Below are 23,084 nucleotides of genomic sequence, written 5' to 3'. Positions count from 1 at the left end.
ATTAGTCAGACCTGTGAAGACGCTGTTGCAGTAATCAATGCGGCTAAAGACAAACGCATGGATGAGTTTCTCTAGATCGTGCTGAGACATAAGTCCTCTAATCCTGGAGATGTTCTTCAGGTGATAGAAGGCCGACTTTGTGACTGTCTTAATGTAAATTGTGCACAACGGCCTATAATTATAGCTGCTGTCGTGAAGAAGCAGGTTTTCCGTGCTGAGTCGTCATCGCACGCTGATTCATTTTTCTTTGAGTCACTCTGCTGTCCTCATTGCTTTCTGTTGCTCCCGTCGACAATGATGTGCAGTGACTGTTGAGGTGCAGTGACAGGCTGTCGAGGACACGGGGCAGAAGTGAGAACTGGACCATAAAGGAAGTGTTGGCGGACTGTTTTGACCTTTACCATGTGATTCTTTTTCCTTCGGCAGCTTGTGGTGACTGTAATGTGACTGGGCCAGAGGTTTCTCACCGAGGCTTTACTGTAGCTGAATAATAAAAAAAGAAAGAAAAGAATATACAGCCCAACAATGGCCACAGTTTCCATACAATCACCATTGTTGACTTATTTTCAGTCACTTGAGCTGTTGCCGTAGGTAAACAATCACGAGCGGTAGCTGGCATTTGGTCACAAATTTTCTGTTTAAGGACACGTTAACCAGCAATATCAGGAAAATATTGTGCAGATCTTGTTTACTTAAAAAAAAAAAAATAATAATTTGCATATATACATTCCTTTGACCAGTTTTCGTTTTGCATTGATGACCTTTTAATGTAGCAGTGAATTCAGAGTTTTTTTTTTTAACAGGTTCCTTTCTTTGTATACATTCGAGGAGCCAAACATCAACATTATTCTGATGTAGTTGTGCAAAACTCGTCCGACAGTTCCTGTGTCTCTGATGTCTCTTTATTGATGCAAATGCAGTTTTAGTGCGTGTGCGCTGGAAGCGTGTTCAGTTTGCTCAGCCGATCATCATATGTTTATGTATGAGCCAATCACATCTCCTTACACCACTCAGGAGTTTCTACTGAGCCAAGCGGGCTCCTACTCTGAAGCGAGAGCTAAAAAAAGATTAAATATATGTACTGGCTCTGCAAAAACAACACGAAGGTTAACTGCCTCAAAGGGGTTAAAATGACAAAGCACTCCCCTGTGGTCCAAAAGCACCTATAATCCATGTTTTAGGAGTTTTAGGAACTTTCGGCAGCAACAGCCCTCTGCTGTGACACCAGATGATGACAATCCCTGCAGTCACATAAACATTTACTGGCTTGTCAGCTTTGTGATTGATGACTCTTTGAGAGGCAAGCGCCACCAAGCACGAACGTCGGAACGTGTATTTACTATCTTTACTGTTTTTCAAAGCTGGACATAGCGTAAACTGGAGAATCCTTACTGATAAATGTGTTGCGCTTAAACAGATGCCTGTTGGAGACGTGAACATGTACTGATTGGAATTGGATTTGGCAGAGATGCACAACCCTAATGTCTGCGATTCAGAAAGGCATAAATCCAGATTTTAATCAACACCTTTTTTTTTTTTTAAATAACAGTTTAAAGAGCAAATCGTTGCACTCTGTTCCTTTTCCTAAGTCATGGTTCTTGATTTGTCTCCACCGCCGTTTTCAGCCCCACATCCCAAATCGACCCCTCCGCCATCTGGCCTCTTCTGCATCCCATTCCCCTTGATTTCTTCAACCACTCAGACGGAGAGGGCATGAGCGCAACCTGCATTTAGCTGCCCCCTCAATCAGGAAAAAATTGATTTGTTTGTATTCATAGATTTAGCCCCCCTCTCTGACCATTTCTATCTTGAGCTGGTAAGCCTTGGCTCTGAGGAGGAAGGCTCTCCGCGCCCGCTGCCGAGTTCTCCCCGGCGGTTTCATCAGCTGTCGAAGCAACTTGTCTCTTTTTGTGATTGGAATGTGAGCACTTAAAAAAAAAAGAAAAAAAAAAGAGATGAAAGACGGTGAGTGGGGTGAATCTGATGGAAGGTCTGGGTGAGATGAGAGGGAGCTGAAGGTAGAGACATGTGCTTGGATGAAAAGAGCAATTCTGTCCACTCCGACTGCCTTTAATCTTCATGACTACTATTAGAAGAGTAGTTTGAGTGAGTATGTTTGTGTATCAGAGCTTCGTGGAAATGTCTTCTTTTACCCTTCGCCTTGACTATTGATCCATGTAGAACTTTAGCAATTATTATTCTTTTGTGTTTCATGTTTTCATACATACGGAATATGATAGATGGTTGGATGGATGATGGATAGATGGATTATGATGGATAGATAGATGGATGTTTTCATATCTTATGTACTGCTTTCTTAGGCCTTTGCAGTTAAGGTTACCATTTTAAGTTACTGTGTATAAAGAATGTATATTTTGAGCTAAATTACTGTTAGAAAGTGACCGTATGGTAACAATGTATTCACAGTCATAAACTAAGCCATATGAAAGCAATAAAGAGCAGTTTTAAATAAAGCTGCACAATAACAGGAAAACGTGATTACTTTATTAATACTAAGTATTGCGATAAACCCACATGTTATAATTAAAATGTTCACAACATTATCCATGTACCAGCTGTGGGCATTTAGAGGAGTGAAGTCCATTTAATTGACGAATTAATATAGGGCCTATATATATTTTTTTGCATGCAGTTAGTGTCTGCAGGTTTTGTGTTGATATTGCACACACTGAATATTGTTCAATTTTTGATATATTGTGCAGTGTAGTTCTAAACATATCTGAGAGAAGACGACACTGATAGGAACAATTCTTTTATCATGTTCATCTTAACAAGAGCTGACATTTAGGATTTTAGGCTATTGCTCCTTTTTGTTTTTGCTAACTTTGCTAGTCATGCAGATTTACGCTCCTTTATTTTTCACCAGTCCAGTGAATCAACATGGATGGATGTGTGCAGGGAGTGCTCATGTGCTGCTTTTTATCAGCTGTCATCGGGAATTAGGGGGAGCCCTCTTCTGTGGTGGATATACGCAGCAATTTCATGGTAGCTTTAGACAAGAAACAGCAAACATCATATTTTTTCGTAAGCTGAAATGTTAACAAAAACACTGTAGCACTGTAAGTAAGAATGACACAACACAAACCTAATCTGCAGCTTTCTGCTGCAGGAAGTTTAAATTTGCTGCGAGTCCTTGCTTCAAAAGTAAGGCAGTGACTCGTGGGATTGTTTACCATACCATACCATACCAACTTTATTTATAAAGCACTTTATACACCAACAGGACCAAAGTGCTGTACACAATCATGAAATACAGTACAATCATAAAATAGAAAGGTCAAGTATAAAGTATAAAACAGTACTAAAATAATTAAAATATTAACAATAAAACAAGGTCAAACATCTCAGATTGTGCCAAAGGCCAAAGAAAAAAGATGGGTCTTAAGAAGGGATTTAAAAACAGCAAGTGAAGAGGCCTGTCTTATGTCCAAAGGAAGGTCATTCCATAGCTTGGGAGCTGCCACAGAAAAGGCACGGTCCCCTCTGAGCTTACGCTTTGTCTTCGGGACCCTCAGAAACAACTGGTCAGCTGACCTGAGGGAACGGGAGGGTGTGTAGGGATGTAGCAACTCAGACAGGTAGAGAGGGGCAAGACCATTTAGAGCTTTAAAAGCAAATAAAAGGATTTTAAAATGAATTCTAAAATATACTGGCAACCAGTGTAAAGAAGCTAAAACAGGGGAAATATGGTCAAATTTTCGTGTACCTGTTAAAAGTCGTGCAGCAGCATTTTGAACCCTCTGAAGCTGGGAAATGCATGAATCACTGACACCTATATAAAGTGCATTACAGTAATCCAGCCGTGTGGTCACAAATGCATGGATTGCTGTTTCAAAGTGCTGTCTAGAAAGCATAGGTTTTACTTTGGCTAGCTGCCTTAAATGAAAAAAGCTGGATTTTACAACTGCTCTAATGTGAGCTTCCAGCTTAAGACCAGCATCCATCTTAACTCCTAAATTTGTAATAACTGGCTTAACATATTGAGCCAGGGAACAAGCATCGGACAGAGTGTCTTCACTGGAACTGCCAAAAAACACTACCTCTGTCTTATCTTCATTAAGTTTCAAGAAATTTAGGGCCATCCAGGCCTTCAAATCTTCCAGACATAAGAACAGAGACCGAAAAGAGGTGGAGTCTGCTTTCCTTAATGGTACATAAATCTGTGTGTCATCCGCATAACAATGAAAAGCAATCCCATATTTCCTAAAAATAGAGCCAAGAGGAAGGAGGTACAACAAGAAGAGAAGAGGGCCTAGAACTGAGCCCTGTGGGACACCACATGACAGTGGAACAGAGGAGGACCTATGGCCATCAAGACAGACACAGAAAGTACGCTTGGCCAAATAAGATTTAAACCAGTCTAGGGCTATATGACCAATGCCCACCCACTGTTCCAAACGGGAAAATAAAATTCTGTGATCAACTGTGTCAAAAGCAGCTGATAAATCCAACAACACCAAGACAACACAGTCACCAGAATCAGTTGCTAAAAATATATCATTAAAAACTTTTAAAAGAGCTGACTCTGTACTATGAAATGATTTAAAGCCGGACTGAAAAACCTCTAAAATATTATGTTCAATGAGATAGGCCATTAGCTGATTATAGACTACCTTCTCAAGAATTTTTGAAACGAAAGGCAGTTTAGAGATAGGTCTATAATTCGCCAGGACAGCAGGATCCAAGGTTGGTTTCTTAATTAGAGGCTGGACAACTGCATGTTTCAAATTTTCAGGAACAACACCTGAGGACAGGCTACTATTTACAAGAGCAAGGACAGAGAGACCTATAGTAAGAAAAACATCATTGAATAATCGAGGTGGAATAGCATCATCCGGAGAACCAGTTGGCCTTAAGTGACTAACCACCTCCTGCAAAGATTGCAAGGTCACACATTCAAAGCTGAGGAAAACAGTAGAGCAAGGCACAAAAACTGAAGGGTCATGAACAGAGGGTATGATCTGGGCCCTAATAGAAGTGACTTTCTCAGCAAAAAAGTGTAAAAAGCTTTCACATACAGCAGGTGAAGTCTCCACAAAACCACCATGTTGGGCATTTAGAACAGAGTCAATAGTTTTAAATAAAACAGAAGGATTGTGACTGTTTGATACAATTAGATCCGACAGGTGCCTTCTTTTGGCGTCTTTTACAATCCTTTGATAACAGCACCAGCATTCCTTCAATATTTGGAGCGACACCTGCAATTTATCCTTTTTCCATTTGCGTTCAGCTTTGCGACAGTTCCTCCTGGCAGCCCGAGTGTCATCATTTAACCAGGGTTCATGCTTGGATTTTGAAAGTCTAATTTTTAATGGTGCCACCGAATCTAGAGCTGCTTTGCTGGTAGAATAAAACCAGTTGCTGAGATCCTCGGTTTTATTTCCCACAGTCTCTGGGATGGTACAGTTCTGATTAAAAACAAAGGAAAACTGACCAGCAGTAGAAGGGTTAAGAACACGACAGAACCGAGCTGCAGCGCGCGGTTTAACTTTAGTACAGGAGAACTTTATCTCAAATAAAACAGGCATGTGATCTGAAAATAATGGGTCACCAATCACTAAGTTAAAAACCGGTAGACCATAAGATAAAACCAGATCAAGAGTGTGTCCATGCTCATGTGTAGCACCAGTCACAGACTGCACAAGATTAAAAGAATCAATAACATTAAGAAACGACTGAACCATAGGTGAAGTAGGACAACAGACATGAATGTTAAAATCACCAACAATTAAAACTCGGTCATACCTTGGCATGATATCAGCCAAGAAATCAGAAAAATCATTTATAAAATTTTTGTTGTACTTTGGTGGCCGATAGATTACCGCACACAGCACAGTGTGGGAGCTGCCAAGTTCAAATAGGCTAAGCTCAAAGCTACTCAGCGGGGCTGGAGGCAACTGTTTACAAGTAAAACAACTTTTAAAAACAGTCACTGTTCCTCCTCCTCGACCCGACATCCTTGGAGAATTAAAGTAGCAGCAATTCTGCGGTAAAAGTTCATTAAAAATGCTGGACTCACCCAAACCACTTGTCCATGATTCCGTTATAAATAAGAAGTCTAGGCCTTGAGAGGAAAAGAAATCCTTAATGACGAAGGTTTTGTTTGCCAGCGACCTAGCATTTATCAGACCGATCCTGGCAGAGATCAGCGGATCTACACCATCAGCTGCCGTCCAAGATTCCCGGCAAAGAGGTCGCAGGTTGCGAAGATTCACCCTGCGTCTACAGGGCCTAGGAGTACAGGGCCGACGGGGCTGGAACACTCCATCTTGGCCACAACCAACAGGTACCAGACAGGCATCCACGGGATCCAATACGCGTAATGGTAAGGAAAGGTGAGGCACCAGCCCACGCATCTTGAATGAGGCCACAAAACAATGCCCCAAAGCAGCCTTTAATCGTACTAGCCGACCGCTGCGCTTGCCACGGCTGGGGGCTCGCTTCCGTCGGAAAGGTAGAGACCAGAAGCGACACAGGTAAGCTGGAATACCCAACAGCAGGGGCGAGGTTTTATCTCTAGAATAATTCCTCGATAACACATTTCCAGTCGAGGCTCCAATGTCCAGCAATCGTTGGCGATCATACACAATCATAGCGTTCACACTTGTAATAGAGTTAAAAGCGGACAGTAGACAAAACAGGCAAAACAGGAGGAGCGTCAGACGGCAAGCCTCAAACACTGGCGCCATCTTGATGATTCCCATGTTTATAAAGCATTCTTTGACTTTTGCCATGTATCCATCATTTAGGCGGATAATTCTTGGAGAGTATGTTATTTAGTTTCTGTATTGGTGCTGCTGAGATTGTTGCTTTAAAATTGGCAATTTCTTTTGCCACCGTGATGTACAATCCTCTGGGAGTGGATGATATTCTGTCTGTTTGTCCTGAGAGTCAGAAAGAAGTGGGATACTTTAATGACTAATTAAATATTTAGAATTTATTATTTTATTATCCACCCATCCTGCACATTATGAGCTAAACAACAGCTCTGGGACTATTTTGGGCTCCTCTAACAATGTTTTGTTTTTTGTTTAATTAACTTTGTCAGATTGCTGATCCGTTACTCAGCACTCTGTCAGCTGTCATCGTTTTTTTTTTTTTCTTCTGATGTCTCCTTCAATTTTTTACGTCTGGTTCCGCTTCTCTCTTCGTCTCACTGCTGGGTGTTTCTGCAGCTTGCTTCTTTTTTTTTTGTCTCTTGCATTTTCCTCTCTTTTATGTTTTTTTATTTTTTATTTCTTTCTCCGTCTCCAATCATCTGTCAGTCTGTTTGTTTTTGCATCTTTGACATGATGTCATTTTGATTTCCTCCGCACTTGGTTTACTTTTTTGTCTCTGAAGCCCCCACATGTTGAATTATTGAGCGAAGGCTGCACAGCAGCTCAATAGTTGTGGTGTTTGTCTTTTCTCTGAGATTCATTTTCACTTCCTTAAGTGCTTCTAGTCCCAAATGCCTTCATTTAACTGTCTGTGTGTCCTCTTAGTGCTTGTCTAGTGAGTTCATGTTTTCGCTAATCAGTTTTCTTCATTTTGTCTCAGATTGGAGATCCTGTGGTTTTTATTTTGTGTTGTGCGTTTGTCTCTTCTGATGTAATTGTTGGCCTACATTAGAAGTAAAAGAGCTTTAACTTTTCACATAAATAGCAGCCTATTTTCAGTCCCACCGTGGGTTGGACTGAATCTTTTAACAGCTTGTCATCAGATAAAACGCTGAGCTGCACTTAACGCCTCTTTAAACTCAGTTTTAATTTTAGTTGCTTCCTTTATCTGATGGGGCTCATTTAGAGGAATAAATAAGGATTATTAAAAATGGTAGAACTGTTTTGTTTTGTTTTTTGTGGCTAAAGCTTGCAGCATCAATATAAATTTAGTCTATAAAGTCGCATTTAAGGACCTGCAATTTTTGTCATAGTTTCAGCAAGCTATGCTCTTATGTGGGAGTTTGCGGTCCTGTGACCCACTGTAGAAGTCACCACAAAGGTTCGAACTACAAACACTAAAATGTGCTAAAAGCGGTCAAATGAATGGGTTTGTAAAGTGTTTCGTGCGCACAACTGGGATCTGAATCAGAGATAAATTGTCTAACACAAGAGTGCTTGATTACTCATCCAATCATCTGCTCTTATTGTAATGATTTCTAGTTTTTTTGTGAGTCAGAATGTCAGCACGGTAGCGAGCCTCGTAGGCTGTGATCCATCACAAGATGTTCCTCCGGTTCTTTTTTGGAATAACAAAAATTACAAATCGAACTGAAGAGTCCTGATGTTACAGTTAGTCTGAGAGACCTACTTGGAAAGATTGTCAACCAGTGTTAAAAAAAAACAAAAACGACTGTATAATGCTGTGGTAACCGTGATTATGAAATTGTTCTGCATCACAGCAGACAAAATTATCTGCCATTTTTGTTTTGTCCGGTGTTTATATTTGGTCTTGCTGCTTCCCCAGTACTCCGGCGCAGAATTGCACTTCAGTAACAGGAGCGACGTACCGAACGTAGGAACAAACTCAATTATCAACCCCATGACACAAGTATTGATATGATCCGCTACCAATAATCACATAATATCTTGGTGTAGATTTTTAGTCATCCAAGATATGTCAAATCTTGGAAAAAAAAAAAAAGCTGAAGATATGTGAAGTTTTAAGCTTTAAACTGCACGATATCGGTTTGTCATGTTCAGACCGTCATAAAAAATCAGGTATGAGTCACTTTTGCCTGCAGTGCCTCAGGAGGTAAGGGTTCGTCCTGTAACTGGAGGGTTGCCGGTTCGAGCCCCCAGTCTGTCAGTCTCAGCCTTGCCTACTGGAGGTGGTCAGAGGGCTCGGTGGCGCCGGTGTGATGGCAGCCTCACTTCTGTCAGCCCGCCCCAGGGCAGCTGTGGCTACAATGTAGCTGACCACCATCAGTGTGTGAATGTGTGGATGAATGGGTGAATGAATGAATGTAGTGTGTAGCACTTTGGGGTCCTTGGATTAGATAAAGTGCTATACAAGTGCAACGTTTAAACGTTTTCCCATTGACTCACAAAAATGTGCTCTGTTCAAGAACAAAATATTTGATTGATTAGTTTGTTTTGCTAACATTAATATAAAAAAATAATATAACAGTTTCCAGCTATAACATGCATCACAATGTGAGTAGACAGACAGAAGCCTAACAGGATGTTAATTTTTAGTGAACACAAGCCTGTATACTGCACAAAGAGCTGATCTCTGTGGGGGAGCAAATGAATCCGATTTGGCTCGTTGATCACTTCGCTCGTGCTGAGAGCACCTGTCGAGGCACCCTGAGGGCTCTGGGTATTGAATCTAACGTTAGTGTCATTTTGTTTTTTTGCTTCCTACAGACTTTTCAACCTGACCCTGAAGAAGCTGATCATGCTGAAGGAGCTGGACAAAGACCTGACTTCTGTGGTCATCGCCGTCAAACTGCAGGTATGAAAGAGCTCTGGAACCTGACCGAAGATAACTCACAGTGTCAGCAACAAGAGAAGAGAAGGTTTAGGGTTTTAACTCATGAAACTGATGTAGTTGACCACAAATACGACTGAAAATAAAACTCAGTGTCATGTAAAATAATCTTATGATGGTCTTCAAACGGAAGAAAGTATCAGTACTAATTGTAACCTGTTATAATAATAATAATTATTGCAGCAACACCAGAGCTACAAAGTTTGTTGTAGTTATGTTAAGAATTTTGATTTGATTAGAAATATAGATTATAAATTTCTTGACTGGTTTAGGTTTCTAAGTTTTGTGAAGCTCCTTTTTTTTCTCCAATTTTAGACGAGCCTATTTCTCCTTAAGAACTTTAAATATTAACCTAAGAAATATATAAGCCCTTACACAGCATGCACCACCGGCAGACTGAGGAAATGACTTATAGAAAACCTACCAGTGGCCCGGAGAGGGCTGGACTGAAGGACAGCACAGAGACATTGACCCAAGATGCCCCTGGGTCAGCACATGATAGCGAGATGTAAAATATAGGTTGGCAAAGCGAACACAAAGCGTCATAACCAAGAGCTTGCTGCTAGTGGTGGTGGAGAACAGTAGGGCTCAGATACTTCCAGATCCAGACTGACAAACAGGTGATGGCTAACCAACCGGACACTGATGTGGTCGACAAACTACTGAAGAAGGCAGGGGTTATAGATGGTGATGGATGTAGAGATCCTGAAAGATCCCAGGGTTTGATCAGCCAGTCAGCTGTTCTGGCCAGTTGAGCTTAAAATCAGTCGATCGCTGAGGGATTAGTTGAAGCATCACTAATGATAAAAAAACATAAATCCAGTGGTTTAGGACAGATAAGTAAAATGCACTGTATATGTTTGTAATGCTTGGTATTAGCATAATGAGTTAGCATGTTTTTTTTAAAATTCTCTGTGATGCACACATGGTTCTTCGCCTCATGTCTTTTTGTGTTGGCTGTGTGATGGACTGGCAGTTTGTTCAGGACTTACCTGGACTCCCTCCTGAGTGAGGCTCCAGCCCTCCCCTGACTCTTCGCAAAAAAAAGCAAATGTATATTAAAAAAACAACATTCTGTCCGGTTAAACTCTGTGAAAGAAAGTCCTGCTTACTGAACTTAGCTGAAAGTCAGCTGTTATCGTTGTCCAGTAGTTTTTAAATCAGAGAATCACAATAAAGGACCTGAAAGGGTTTAGGTTTGCATCCATTAAATGTGCCAAACAGGCAGAGAAGTAGATGTCAAAACGTTCCCCCAATTCTCATTTCGGTGAAGTTCATTGTTTTGTCAGGCCAGGTTAATGGTACTGGGCTCACTTTGTCGTCGTTGTTTCAGAGCTGTAACTCTTTCTGACACGTGGCCAAAGATGTGTACTCTGAATTACCTTGCTCTCGTCACAGAGAGAGAGCAACGCTGAAAGTGTTCGTGATGCTTGTTGATATGGAAAGTCCACTCTTTCAATAAGAGGAGAGGTTCTTGGCAGCAGATACAGTTGAGTGAGTTAAAGTTAACACCAAGGACTTTAGAAAACCCAATTTACTGTCGTCTTATTGGCTTGTCCTTGTTTATTGTTTTGTTTTCTATCTTATTAAACCAGTTCATTCTCTTCTGGCACATAAAACACTTAAAACTGCTTTTAATTCTTTTTCCACAGCCCCGTTGTCACCCACTTCTTTCAGTTCTTTACATCTGCCTTCCTTGCTCGTTTTTCTCGACGTGATTGATGAGAGTTTATTGCTTTGACTCCCTGGAGTTAGCCAGGGCACACCAAAAGTTGTCCTGTCTCACTTTCCTGCTCTTCGCCGACTGTGTTCTGTGTTCACAGTCTGTTTCTCATCTCTGCGTTGTCTCCTCAGGGCTCCAAGCGCATCCTGCGCTCCAATGAGATCCTGCTGTCCTCAGCAGGACTGACGGAGACCGACCTGCAGCTCACCTTCTCCCTGCAGGTACAGACTGAAGTTCAGACAGATCACTTTTCTATTCTGACAACACAAAAACACTACACCATGAAGTAAAAGAAACCAAAACAAAACAGAAATACATGGGTAAAACGGCAAACATGACAAACACTTGCAACATTTACTCTCCGGGCACTCAGGCGGAGGATAGTTAATGTACTTCCCAGAATTGTTTCTTCTGCTCTAAATCATCCCTGCGTATCGCCACGATTCTAAACGCTGCTTAAAGGTCAGAGAGTCTCTCTCTCTGTGGATCCTACAGCGCACACTGAGCCAGACATTATACATTAAACATTCAACTTTCCACAGCCACAGTCCTGCTGTGGAGAAGCCCATTAACAGCGAGCAGCAGAGTCGTGTTATAGCTTTAAACATTGTTAGAGGAGCCGGTTTGTTCCAATTACGGTGCGCCCGGTGAGATCCTTAATGATGGCTTATGTCATAGTTCAGATAAGTGGTTTGACGCTCGGTAGAAGATTCAGGGGGTGATGATGCCTTTTATGCAACAGACCATTAGGATCTGTTTAATTATCAAGGACTTGAGAAGCAAGCGTAATTGCTTTTATCGGCCTGAACTCATGGAGCAACTCGGCCCCTCACCTGTGTCTGTGCGTCTGTGTGTTTGCTACCTGCAGTATCCGCACTTCCTAAAGAGGGACGCCAACAAGCTCCAGATCATGCTGCAGCGGCGGAAGCGGTACAAGAACCGGACCATCCTGGGCTACAAGACTCTGGCGCTGGGGCTCATCAACATGGCCGAGGTATTACACTGTTCCCGACACTGCATTCCTCACGCCTTTAATCTGATCAGCTTTCTGAGCAGTCAGTTTCTGTCTCGTTCATCAGTTTTGTCCTACTTTTTTTTTTTTTTTTTTTTTTTGAGACTACACCAGAATGTGGTGCATTATTGAGGAACCAGCGGCAGCGCAGGAACAGTCCTAGTTTTTCAGCTTGTCTTATTAGATCAGATTCTAGTTTAGGCTCAGAAAAGGAAACTTCTACCCAGTACTCTCACCAAGTCCTACAGATTATTCATCACGTCCACATTTGGGCCTAAGGAGAATTTTTTTATAACGGTTGTTCCAGCACGGATACAGAATAGATAATGCTGCACCAATGTCGGCCTAACAAAGGATCAGTGGGGTGGAAGTGTAAGAATAATGTTATGATGCTTACAGGCAGCCGTGAAAAAAATCACCCTTCTGGTATTTGAGTCCACAGTGGCGGTTTTCACTGCAGTAGTGCCAGAACAATGTACAAATTTTTATCAAGATGGTCGCCACAACTACTTGACATTATAAAACTGTGTTTTTTTTTAAATCAGATCAGAAATAATATCACTTACTGAAACTCTGGAGTGTGGTTAAACATTCAGTATCTTATACCTACATCACAGCTTTGGTTAGTTAATGGGTTACTGTTAATTTATACTCGCTATTTTCTCCCTCACGAATGTCGTCTAGCGCCAAAACTGACGGCAAAGCACCAGTTGTGTTGTTGTTTTCCTTTTGGGCTGCTCCCCTCAATGGGGGTCACCACAGCAAGTGAACTCTAACGAGAGATTAGGTAGTTGTTTTGTGCCGGATGCTGCAATCTGGGCTCAGATCTGCAGCCTCAGGATTACGAGACCTCTGCACTGACGGCCCCGTCAAAGCACGTCCCAATTTTATATCTTATTATAGAGTTTACCAGCAGGTTTGCTACTACAGGCAGCTGTGGATCTATGAATGAACAGAAGTTAAGAGGATATGATTTTTGCAGATGATGCACCTTTAAAAAAAATCACTAAAGAATAAAATGGTGTGCACAATGTTCCTGCTACTTAGCAGTATGTTTTCAGTCACAACACCTATTGTTTAAGAGTTTGAACGGAAACTCTCGACATCACAATTTACCATGAATTGAGTGTCGGTATAATGGAGCCACTTCTCAGTCAGCTGTGTGGAAAGAAGTTACTTTGACATTTCCTAAGCCAGTATCTCACTGGGATGTGTTTAACTTCATTTCTCACTGTGTCCTCACATTTCTAAACTAGCAGAGTGATGCTCTTCTTGCACATCTCCGTTTCCATCCCCACTTCGTCACCCGGAGAATTTCAATTACTTCCATGCCTCTCAGAACATATTTAATGTTAACTTCGGTCCTAACTCTGTTCAGTCGAGGGCACTAAAATCAGACGCTGGATTTCAATCTTTGGCCTAGCTGTCTCTTTATGGTCCACACAAATGTCACCATTCGTCAAACTTCCAATTAAGGTTTCAGCCTCTTCTGCCAAGAGCTCCTCATGTAGTCTTACCTCCCGCAGTATAAACTTGTTATTTGTGATGTGTGTGTGTGATGTGTGTGTGTGTGCAAATGTGGATATTTTTTTTTATATATATACTTTAGGAATGTCTGGTGACTTTTTCTGGTTGTGTATAAAAGCAAAGTCAATATTATTATCTGTAGAAACCATGTTAAACAAACTGTCACATCATAAAATGAAGAGAAAAGAACCTGAATGCACTCTTAATCAGGTAATGGGGTATGGGTCTCCAGGTTGTTTACACGATCTAAAATTAACCGAGGCCCTTTTAAGTGCAGACAAATTCGAGAGCAGGAATAAGCTGAGATGGAACGCGCCAAACCTAAATCAGCCTGTCAGCTCTGATGAAAAGCCTTCTCTATCTAACATGGAAGCTTACCCTACTGTGTTGATGCCCGTCTGCTGCCTGCGGCAGTCCCTGCATATAAAATATAGTCAAATTTTATTCATGAACCTCTTTCAGCTGACAAGTTGGCAGCAAAACGCTCCACAAAGGGCAAAGGCCGCAAATGCAAAGTCATTCGCGAGAAAGGTTCAAACTCATTTCCCTTAGAGCTGATGTAAAAATCAGTGGTAGGAATAACTCTGTTACACATTCTGCTTTATTTTCTGTGCATACATGAAAGCTAATGTGCTGCAGGTACCACAGCTGTCTGTGGCACTGTGTGGTTTTGATGCGAGAGGCTTCACATGCAGGACCAGAATAAAATGGAACTACAAGACTAATATGACTTGTCGGCCCTTATACGTCCTAATTCCAGTCTCTGACTAAAATATTTTAGGATCCAAGTATTTTATTCTGGGTAAATGATGACATGATGATGACATGATGATGACATAAATTGTCCAGTTGCTGTTTCTCAACCACCATCATCTAAATCAGGTGTAAGAATCAAGAGCAGTAAGAGTCAAGTAAATTGGCCAAATCCAGAGAGTCCTGCATGTCTTGGTTGTAACAAGTCTTTATTTGAGCCACTGTTTCCCTTATGTCATCTCCAACCAGTCTGCCCGTTCTCCTCTCACATCAACAAGGCGCGTTCATCCACATAACAGCCTCTCACTGGCTTTTTTTTTTCTTTTTTCGAACTATTCTCTGTAACCCCTAAAGATGGTTGTGCATGAAAATCTTCGTAGATCAGCAGTTTTTGAAATTCTCAGACCAGCCCGTCTGGCACCAACATCCACGGGACGTTCAAAGTCACTCAAATCCCCTCTCTTCCTGATTCTGATGCTCGGTTTGAACTGCAGCAGGTCGTCTTCACCACACCTAGATGCCTAAATGCATTGAGTTGCTGCCGGGTGATTGGCTGATTAGCTATTTGTGTTAAGAAGTGATTTAACAGATGGACCTAATAAAATGGTCGTTGAGTGTATATTATTGGCGTACAGAATAACTGAATGCAATCCCTCACATAATTTCATTTAAAACCTCATATTCTTTTTTTTCCCATTTCCCTGACATTTTTAGCTATCTGCACCTCATTTTCATTGTCCCCCTCTATGAAACACTGCAAAAATGGGGAGTAAAAATGTGAGACTTAAAGGCTGTAATTATCATTGCCATGTGTGTATTTTAGGAGAGAATTTGTTTCTTGCTGCAGTTCAACCAAATGAATTAAATCCCTCGTTGCGGTTTTATCTTTGAGAGCTCTCTTTAATGGATTTTTAAAAAGCTCTGCTGCAAGTTTTCAGGATTCACCAGCGTTAAAATTCATCAGTAGGTCCAGTTTGTTCTTGGAAATAAAAATCACAAATGAAAAAGTAAGAGAAACAGTCAGTGTTTCTAATTAAATATGCACATTGAGCCTTCATGCTGTTTGTCAGATTTGCATAATTCTCCGTTTGACTGGAAAGCGGTTATAAATAGCAGCGGCGTGGAGCTTCTCCGAGCCGCAGAAACATCTGAAGGACGTGGAGCGAACCTGAGTGCGGGAAGAGACGGATGTATGGCGGTAACGTCCCTCTTTAATCTGCGGCCACAGCTGTCTCCGTAATAGGCTGCTCAGACTTCATTAACTCTGCCTGTGTGACCAGACTGCAGAGAGATGTTGTTCTCTCTCTCACACACACACACACACATACAGGATGAGATTCTGCTGCCGGCTGCAGATATCCAGAAAACAATTCTCAGTGTCGCTTGTTCACCTTTTTTTCTTCTTCTTCTTTTGTTGTTGAAATTTGTTTATCCTTGACTGCTGTTTCTCCCCCCTCCTGTTTCCATTATTTCCTACGCCTCTGCACCTGCTTCACGTCAGTCCTCAAGTCCTCCATCTCTTGTTACAACCAGAGTATTTCTTTTTCATCTAACGTTTCTTAAATGAAGTATTGTCCAACTTCTATCCCCGCCGTCTGTTTGTCCAAGCACCACGACTGAAATAAGTTCACGTTTCTACATTTGGCTTCTTCACTTCAGCGTGCTCGCCAACCTGGTGTTCAACATCTCCTTGAGAAAACTCCTTATTCTTGGAGCAGGGCAGGATTTTATTCAGCTCACATTTTAGCACAGGTTTACAGATTAAAGTAAAAAAAAATTCAATTGTATGAGGAGGACCATGAATCTTATTTAAATTTAGCACTGAGCATTCATGCCGTAGTTTAACCAGGATCACCTTATGTTGAGGAGGCGTTATAGTCAGTTTGCACATGATTTGTTAGCGCTCAGAGTACGTGTTGGGAATGACTCTCAGCTACTGCCACATCAAAATTTAGCTGCAAATCGAGTTATAGCGTTTTTTTGTTTGCTAAGGTCGATTAGCTGTGTCGACCATTTTAAACTGTGTTGACACCAAATGTAATCATCCCATGTTTACTTTCTGAGAGTTTCATTAAAACCTGTCCACCGGTTTAAGATATTTTGCTAACATACACCCAGACATGGGCAAAAAAACCACCGTCGCCCGCCTCTTGCCTTTCGGTGGCCGGCGATAAAATGACGTCCTGTTTGCTGTTTTGGCTGAATAATGAAGCCCCAACAGGCAGAATGGCGGGGATTATTTGCTGCTTCCAGTGAGGCTGAAGGCTCCACGTGTCACCCCACAGGTGATGCAGCACCCCAGCGAGGGCGCCCAGGTCCTGGGACTCCACAGCCAGCTGAAAGACGCCTCCGTCCCCGTCGCTGAGATCAGAGTCTACTCCCTGTCCAGCCAGCCCATCGACCACGAGGGGCCCAAAGCAAAGATGTCTGGTATGCTGATCAGTTTCCAGCCTTCCTATGTGAATATTTTGTATTTTCTTAGTTTGTAAAATTAGTTCACATAGTAAAACACTGTTAAACTTAAAGTTGTAAAATGAGCTCTAGAAATGCAGACCTGTTTGTTTGTTTCACAAGATTAACTAACCCTGAATGTTTCTGCTTTTTACTCTAAATGGGAACATACTTTTGCAAAATTTATTGCATGTTTTACTGAAAAAAAAACAAAAAAACAAACCTGAGTTGTTTGATTATAAACATAAACTCATGAGGAGCACAGGCAGCATTTTATATTTTTATTCTTTGCTGTTTGTCTTTTCTGTACAATCAGCACCGAACATTCATTGGTGCAGAAATCTGGGGATAAGTCTTACTTATTATTTCATGCTGTCTTTTTATGTCCTTCTTTCAGGGCTTGTTAAAAGTCTTGTCTGTCATTAATTTTCAGATCGTTCTCCAGACATCGACAACTACTCTGAAGAGGAGGAAGAGAGCGACTCGTCCGAGCAGGAGGGCAGTGACGACCCCATTCACGGACAGGTGGGCTTGGATTCTGGGCCCGTTTACGCGACGCTGTTTTTGAGTGAAGTAGTAGACTTTCTGCTGCGGTTCAGCCATTTATGTACACAACAACAGCGTTTGTTTCCTCTGAGATCAAAGCTTTTTGATCACAGGTCTCACAGTGGAGGTTTTAACATATAGCAGCAACCCAACCTCACTGTCGGCCCAAACAAATGTCTGTATATTCACCATTCTGGACGTAACTGTTTAGATGCTTCAGACTGCATAGGAGCCTTGTTGAAAGCATGGCATCAATGTTGTCAGATATACAATAATTACAGTTTTTATAAGATAGTTTTAGGGTCAAGTACCCCTCCTTTTCTGTGCACATGTTCACCAATCAGCATGCACCTAGTCCTCTGAGAAAGCACACCTCACTCAGCACATATGATAGTTTGGGTCAAAATACAACAATTTTAAAAACGACAGTACTATAGTTCATCATTTCCTATCTGGCAACCCTGCCTGGCATAGAAACTATACCAGATTATATGAGCACAGCCATAACCATCGAAACGCGCCTTTTTTTTCTTGTTGATTCGCCACAATAAACATAAAAAAACACTAACATTTCCAGAAATCGTTCTCATGTAAACAGGGCCTGAGACAAATGGGAATCCATGATTATTATGGTCACTCTGCTTTTCTGATGATACTTTTTGTTTGTTTTCTACAAGAAACCTGTAAACTTCACCTGTAGCCGTGATATTCTTTGTCTAAACTTTTTCTGTTTGCCAGCTGAAACATCTTTCAGGATTTTTTTGTTTTGTTTTTTTTTGGTAAAATGACAAAATGTAAATGTCGAAGTCTTTAAGTATTAAAGTCTGGGAACGTGGGGGAGGGGGATCGGTGCCCATCGATGCAAGAGATTGAACAGAGCAAACAGGCAGCGGGGAGAGATAAGACGGGAAGGGGGAGGCTTTGAGGAACAGATCGAAAAGACCAAGAAGGATGGAAAGAAGCAGCCGAGGGGGGGATAAATAGAGGGTGGGGCAGCGATGCAGTGAAAACGATTCAAGAGGAGTAGAGAAAATATATAAATAAGGTTTGCTTTCAAGTCAATCGATGACTCACGGTTGTTTTTTTATTTAATTCTAGATATCAACCTGTGTAGGTGACGTCTAAAGGGATTCTATACAGGTCATATTTAAAAAGGTTAAACCTGAGAACACAAGAGACTTAACAGGCATTGCTGGATGTGCTTTGGTCAGATGACACAAAGAGAACATTTCCAGCTGCAGCTGAGTCCTTCATGTTTGGTCGTTCTGACTGTGACTGACTAACCTTAGCTGAGCACAAACACCCATCGACAAACTTAGTAGTGATGCAACATTGACTCTTAAGAAATGTTGCACTTCTTTTGTCTGTTAGACATGAAGATGTTTTGTTTTTTCTTTAAATTTAACCCCTTCAGCATTTGGGGATTGGGACCACACTCTGGGTCGTGAAACACCAACTTGAGGGTCCTGAGAGGATCTCCGGACATTAAACTCACCTTAAAAAGAATTGCCAAAAGCAGATTTAACCTTAACTCTTAGAAAGAGATCAAAACGAAACATATTACAGTTGATTAGGCTTTTGGTGAAATTGCTTGAATGCAGGAAATCCCACTGAGGTCCAAATACACCAGTCCACGTTCTGACTGATTCTTTTTTCTTTTTTTTTTTTTTGACATTATAGCTAGGTCATCATCCAGCGGGGATTTGTGTTATTACAAGAAAGATTTAAAATGTGGCCGCTCTTTTTCTTTTAACTTAATTGTATTATCTCTTCAAAACGCAGATTTTAGCCATTTTCCCTTCCTGGTTCACTTATTGTTCTTTTTTTTTTCCACCCAGTGTCATTTTTTTTACCCTTTCTCACATTTTCCCTCTCTGCTTCTTTCAGTATTTTTATGACGAAGACGAGGAGGTGAGGAAGAAGAAGCCAAGGCGTAAACTCCCTCCCAACGCCGCCATCCCCAGAGTAAGGAAACTGTCCTCCTCCCACCCGTCTCACCCAATTGCCCCTTTCCCGTCTCCCTGTCTCTTGTGCTCTTCGTCAGTTTGTTTTGTCTCTAAAGCAGTTTGTGGCTAACCTGATCGGTGTCTGTAGCCCTTTCAAACAAATTGGATTTGACTCGACTTCACAATCCTCCCTTTCGTCTACCTCTGGTCCTCTGGTCCAACCCCTTATACCTGCTCCCTCAGCCCGCCACCCTCGTGGTTATGGTTTATTCACAAGTGTCCAAACTTCTCCATACGAGTGTCATGGAAGAAAGAGATGGATTTACGTCGACTGTGGTACTGACTACATCCTGGGACACACGGGCACTGGAGATGTTTCTGTACTAGAATTTCAAATTTGATACAGATATGAATATGGATCGATACTCGACACGATTTCTTGGTTCTGGAGGGATAAACGATTTTTTTATCACCCGCCACTGAAAGGTGAAGGTGGATAACGATATTGTTTTTGCTCGTGTCTGAGCTTGCATGTGTAAATTTTCAGGAAATAATCATTGAGCATACCTCTACAGCTGATTACATTTTGGAGCTAACCTAATTCAAGACGGCCGCTACAGCCAACTGACCTTAGAAAACACAAAAATGGCTACAGTTTAGTCAGTTTTTTAGATGTTGGGCTAAATTTCGGTGTGGTTGCAGCTGAGAGTCCATCGCAACACATACTCCAAGTGCTATTCATTGCTCGGGATCTTAGCTTAAATCTTTAACATTAACTAGTTGAGTCAACCCCTGTTTGTCTGTTTGCATAATATCCCATGAACCACTGGACAAATTTAAATTAAACTTTGCAAAAATAATCACTGGGTGTACATCTGCAACTCATTTACTTTTGTAATCGGCCTTATTCAAGATGGCTGCCACAGCTAATCAGCCTTAACCTACACAAAAATGGCTATAATTCAGTCAGTTTTACTGATATTGAGCTAAGATTTGATGTGGTAGTAGCTGAGTCATTCACAGTGCTCACGCTGAGTACGAGCTCTCACAATATTGCATGAAATTATGCATAAATACTAGGCCTTTAATTTTATTATTATTGTTTTTTAAAAATAAAACAAAAGTGCAGGTAGTTCTGAAAATGTACATCCAGTGTAAGGTGTAGAAAGAAGTGTGTGTGTGTGTGTGTGTGAGGCAGCAGGAGTTTTTGCATCAGGGGATTATTAATGGAGCCCTCCTCCTGAGCTCGTTCAGCCGCTCACGATAACCACCTGCACTGCTGCCGGTGGAAAACACAGACATGCTGAATATAAAAACACACTCACTCTTACCTCTGGAACACGCACGCACACACACACACATCTCCAAAGTTCACCAAAAAGTCAACACTTTCTAACAGAAAATATGCACAAAACCTCTAAATCACTCCAGCGCTCTGAAAAGCTACTCGGGCATCCGCTTGTGTTTCTGCTTTTAGGCAGGTTCTTACACACCCAGGTGATGCTGTGGGTTTTTTGCCATAAAAATATGACGTTGATCTCAGTAAATCTGTTCTTAAAGGTTTCCTTTCCTTCCTCCTTTCTTTCTTTAGCAGCAGCTGTTACGCGCACCCAAACAAAAATCGCTCTAATCTCAGATCTCCTGAACTGTAACTTTAAGCGGCGAAGGAGCAGACAGGAACCCACCGGTGCCAACATGGTCACCTTAAAGGCACGTTTAGCAGCTGAAAAGGCACATATTGAACATTAGGAGACAGAAACTGGAACTAAAACAGAAAAGTCATAAAGAAAATGTCCAAAATAAATTGCTGCGTAGAAAGAAAATGACAAAGTATTTAACAATAAAGATTAGGAGAAAATCCCGTTTTATCAGGGGCGCCATCATCTAGGAACCTGGTGGGGGTTAATGGTTTTGCTGGACCCCCCCAATGGCCCCCTTAGCAAAACAGTCCTATATGCTTAATCTTTCTGTTAGCAAAATATCTCATGAACCACTGGTCAGATTTTAATGAGACACTCAGAACGTAACCACTGGATGTGCATCAAGAACTGATTTACTTTTGGAGTCAGCCTGATTCAAGATGGCTGCCACAATCGATCAACCTTAGCGAACACAAACATGGCTACAGATCGGTCGTTCTTTCAGATATGGAGCTAAAACTTGTTGTAGTGGTAGCTGAGAGTCACTCACAACACGTACTCCGAGCACCGACAGCTCTCTCGAGGTTTTAGTTTAAAACTTTGGCACGCAGGGATACGACTTTATGAGGACGGAGGACAAGCTTCAACAAACTGAGCAGTGACTGCACTGATCTCAGTTAGTAATATTTTATAAAGTAAGAAAAAAAACAGAAGGCAATTCCCTAACTCCTATATTTCAGTGTTTTTCAATTAGCTTTTATACAAGAAAAGCAAAATAAAACAGAAATTCTGTTTAGGCTTCTGGTGTTTAGTTTATCTGTGGCCCCCATCTGGTCTTTCTGAAGGTGACCCTTTTTTTTTTTTTAAACAGTACAACAACACGCTGAGTCACTTTTATTAAATGGAACATAAACCATATTTTTCATCTGGAAGTAGCTTTGTCTGCATAAATGCACAATGAACGAGCTGCGGTCATTCAGGCAGACGTCTGCGATGAGGAGCGTCGACTCGATAGCCTCAATTTGTGCTCGAGCACACGTCCCGCTGTAATGGCTCCACAAATAATGCACTTTTCGTGCGCCGGTGTTGTCTCCGTTATTGTTTTGAATCGCCGAGCGTGGAAACTGTCGGTACGGCTCGCTTCAGTCGGCTCTTTCAGACGCTCACAACCTGAACATCGACTCCATATCCTCTGTGCCTGATAGTTGTTTTTTTTCTTTTCTTCCATTTTCTGTCTCTGCAGCAACCCAACATCAAGCAGAAGTTTGTCGCCCTGCTGAAGAGGTTTAAAGTCACTGATGAGGTATGTTTTTGTTTTGTTTCTCCCCCCAGGGCACCCCTCTGTAAGGTTCAAAGTGCGTATTTGCTTGGGAGGTTTTGTCAGTGTGGGCCTGTGTTTCAGTTTGGCTCTGATGACGTACCGAGATGTGTGGGAGAGAGGTGGCAGGACAACTGAGACTCAGCTGGCAGCTCAAAAACACAAACATTGTCATTTAAAAATAGAACAGAAGTGTGTGTGTGTGTGTTCAGTGAGTTGTGTATCTCTGGATTGATCTGCGAAGCGAAATGTGTGCGTTCGTCATCTGATTGTGTTTGTGTATGCCCCTGTTTTATTGTGGGGTTTTTTATATTTGGCCCATTTATTTTATAGGTAATTATCTGTGTGTGTGTGTGGGGGGGGAGGGGTGTATGTGTCTACATGTTCTTCTACAAACTCAGGCAGATCAAGAGAAATTCAGCCAAAATACTGCAATTTATTTCTGCCAAAAAACTCTTCTAAACAGGCCTAAAGTAATGAGATGATTATTGTTCTTACTGATCCTGCAAAGACGTTTTATAGTTTTATGAAGCAATAACCTCTACACATGAACACATGAATGTTCTTCATTCTGATGCTGTTCAGAACTCTAAATACAACTCAGAGCGAGGAGTTTTGGTTTCTTTCGTATGGAAGCACATCGCTGCCACCAAAGTAAAAGTAAAAATAAAACTGT

At 41.5% G+C, this 23,084-nt stretch overlaps 1 protein-coding gene across 2 annotated transcripts in view; it reads left to right on the top strand.

Annotated features, from left to right (window-relative positions):
- Positions 1 to 23,084, top strand: part of LOC108248457 (phosphofurin acidic cluster sorting protein 1) — a 75,792-nt gene that overhangs the window by 40,114 nt on the left and 12,594 nt on the right. For both annotated transcript variants that reach the window (XM_017437244.3, XM_017437243.3), the window contains exons 2-8: positions 9,369 to 9,456; positions 11,347 to 11,436; positions 12,084 to 12,209; positions 16,793 to 16,937; positions 17,392 to 17,483; positions 19,392 to 19,469; positions 22,334 to 22,393. In XM_017437244.3, coding sequence (XP_017292733.1) covers positions 9,369 to 9,456; positions 11,347 to 11,436; positions 12,084 to 12,209; positions 16,793 to 16,937; positions 17,392 to 17,483; positions 19,392 to 19,469; positions 22,334 to 22,393 — 679 coding nt within the window. The remainder of the gene's footprint in view (positions 1 to 9,368; positions 9,457 to 11,346; positions 11,437 to 12,083; positions 12,210 to 16,792; positions 16,938 to 17,391; positions 17,484 to 19,391; positions 19,470 to 22,333; positions 22,394 to 23,084) is intronic.

This window comes from Kryptolebias marmoratus, linkage group LG7 (genome assembly GCF_001649575.2).
Source record: "Kryptolebias marmoratus isolate JLee-2015 linkage group LG7, ASM164957v2, whole genome shotgun sequence".
In the NCBI taxonomy this organism is placed as follows: domain Eukaryota; kingdom Metazoa; phylum Chordata; class Actinopteri; order Cyprinodontiformes; family Rivulidae; genus Kryptolebias; species Kryptolebias marmoratus.
Note: the sequence above shows the minus strand (reverse complement) of the source record. Positions and strands in the feature narration are given on the sequence as shown.